The sequence below is a fragment of the Rattus norvegicus genome, chromosome 4 (assembly GCF_036323735.1).
Source record: "Rattus norvegicus strain BN/NHsdMcwi chromosome 4, GRCr8, whole genome shotgun sequence".
NCBI classification, from domain to species: domain Eukaryota; kingdom Metazoa; phylum Chordata; class Mammalia; order Rodentia; family Muridae; genus Rattus; species Rattus norvegicus.
The window spans coordinates 99038861-99041469 of record NC_086022.1 but is presented as its reverse complement, the minus strand read 5'-3'; the positions used below and the strand labels follow the sequence as shown (position 1 = coordinate 99041469).

Sequence of the window (2609 nt, the reverse complement as noted above, 5' to 3'; positions counted from 1 at the left end):
AAACACCAATTCCTGACACTATTAATGATACTCTGTTATACTTGTTATGCTATGCTAGTATGACTGACCTGTGAGAGGTTCCACCCACCCACTGACTCAGGCAGATGCAGACATCCAGAGACAAAGAGTGGATGGAGCTTGTGGACCTTTCTTAAAGAACAGGAGGACAGGCTGAGGATTTGAAGGAGATAGGAACTTCACAGGAAGACCAACAAAATCAACTGACCTGGACACTTTGAACACTCAAAAGACTGAGTTACCAATCAAATATCATATGTGGTATGGATCTAGGCCTCCCAGCACATATGTAGCAGATGTACATCTTGATCTTCATGTGGTTCCTGAACAACCAGGGTAGGAGGTAACCCAAAAGCTATTGCCTGTATGTGGGCTATGTTCTTCTCACTGGATTGCCTTATCTGGGAGAGGATACAGTGGGAGAGGATGCACCTAGCATTGCACAGACTTAAGTGTCAGGGTGGGGGAATACTGGAATGGGTGGTAATGAGCTGAAAAGGGGAGCCAGGATGGAAGGAAGATCATGAGATGGACAGATTGGGAGGGGGGAAGTTAAAAGTATGTAAAGTGAATAAGGAAAAATCATAATACAAATAAATAAGGAGAAGAAAAGAAAAAGTTTTGGCATGTAAAGGGAAGAGAATAATAGGTTATTAGTAATTAACAAATCATTATTTAATTTTTAAAATAAAAATTAAAATGAAATTAACAAACAGTGTAAATAGATAATGACTCATTAAATGAAAGAAGAAAAATGGAAACATAAAAGAAACATATCGAGTGATGTATTATGTCAATATTTAAAACCTGGAAGAACAGAGAATCTCAAATAAGTTCAATGACAAAAGTATCTACAAAAAGATCAAATACCAGAACCAAAAAATAAAATTTTATTAATATATTAAAATAAACACAAATTAGTAGGTCCAGAGGAAATAAAAGACACAAAAAAGCAGAAGATACCAGTATAAATATATTCCTACTCATCTGAAATTGTGCATCTGAAATTGTGCATATAATTGAAATTAAACATGGAGTCAATATAGCTAAATTAGCCGAATGGAATAAAAAGAAACCATTTGTATGTTATAAAAGAAACACTTCATCAGTAGAAGCATGTTATAAAAGTTAGAATGATGGATTAAACTTTACACAAAAAGCAAATTTGATAGAACTTATATGGATCTGAGTCAAAAGCATAAAACATGGCAAATGACACAATTACATAAATAGAAGACAGTTTAACAAAGGAATATATCTTGCCTTGCTGTCTGCTTTACTGGATAATAAGTAAAAAAGCACTCAAGGCCTGTTGAATCTAAATGAGTTTTCACTCAGTTATTTTCTTATTCTTGTCTTGTTTCTGAGAGATCACCTGTTTGCTTTGTCCTGAGGCAGGTGCAAAATTGTTGTTATTGTGGCAATGAAGTATTAAATGAATGACCAGTGATCTGTAGCCAAGCTGCAGTTGCCCTCAGCTGGAACCAATAATCTGGAGTTCCTCAGAACCGCTCTCTCATACATAAATAACATATTTGACAGCTGGGATGCCCCAGGCAAGGACATTTTTGTTAGGGTCTGCATCACTGTGGGAGGATCATGTGTACCTTCGAAGCAGTAATAAACTCCCAAATCCTCAGGCTCTACTCTGCTGATCTTTAGTGTGAAATCTGACCCTGACCCACTGCCACTGAACCTGTCTGGGACCCCAGAAAATCGGTTGGAAACTTCATAGATGAGGAGCTGGGGAGACTGGCCTGGCTTCTGTAGGTACCATTCCAAATAAGTGTGTCCATCAGTAAGTACCAGGCTCTGACTAGACCTGCAAGATATAGAAGCTTGATCTCCAAGTCTGACAGGCTGGGCAACTAGAGTTTGTGTCAACACAACATCACTCCTGGAAGCTGAAATAATGAGAAATAAGTACAGGCATGTTTATTTTTGCATACCGATTTTTTATATACTAAAATTTACTTCTTACTGAAAATTGAAATGCAAGCCTCAAGGTGCTTCTGGGCATAACTGAGCCTATCCCATCCATCCATATCATAATCTCCATTAAAGCACATGCTCCAATCTGGAGCTTCCCTCTTAGAGACACACACCCCTGAGGCCTGATCCTGCAGGATTAGACCCATCTTCTCACACGTTGTATATTATATGTAGAGAAGAGTGGCACCCACAGCTCATAATCCCAACATATGCTCCTCTCTCTCTCACCGCCCTCTGTCCTTACCTGGAATCCAAAACAACAGCACCAACAGCCTAACAGGCAACTTCATTTTGAGAAAGGAGCTTGAGACAGCCTCAGAAGACTGATCAGTCACTGAAAAAAGACACCTGAGCTTTTATCTCAGAGTAGCAAGGGCGGGCCTTCCATGGAAAGCAATATGCAAAGGTCCCTGGTAGTGCTGAAGTATAGAAGGAAGAGTTATGCAGGCTTCTTATCATAGTAGAAATGACATAAAAGCTCTTCTATATTGTAGAGGCATGAGTGCTCACAGATAAGATCTGAAAAAATCACGGCTGTTGACTAGGTAGAAAAATATATATTTATTTTCAACATAGAAGGCTGGGAATGCATGTTGTTA

The 2609-nt window shown here is 38.7% G+C and overlaps 1 gene segment (V, D, J or C); it reads right to left on the bottom strand.

Moving 5' to 3' along the window:
• Positions 1-1449: 1449 nt before the first annotated feature.
• On the bottom strand, positions 1450-2337 carry LOC682830 (Ig kappa chain V-II region 26-10-like). The segment is given in 2 exon segments: positions 1450-1922; positions 2255-2337. Coding segments are annotated over 2 exon segments (519 nt in total).
• Positions 2338-2609: the final 272 nt, after the last annotated feature.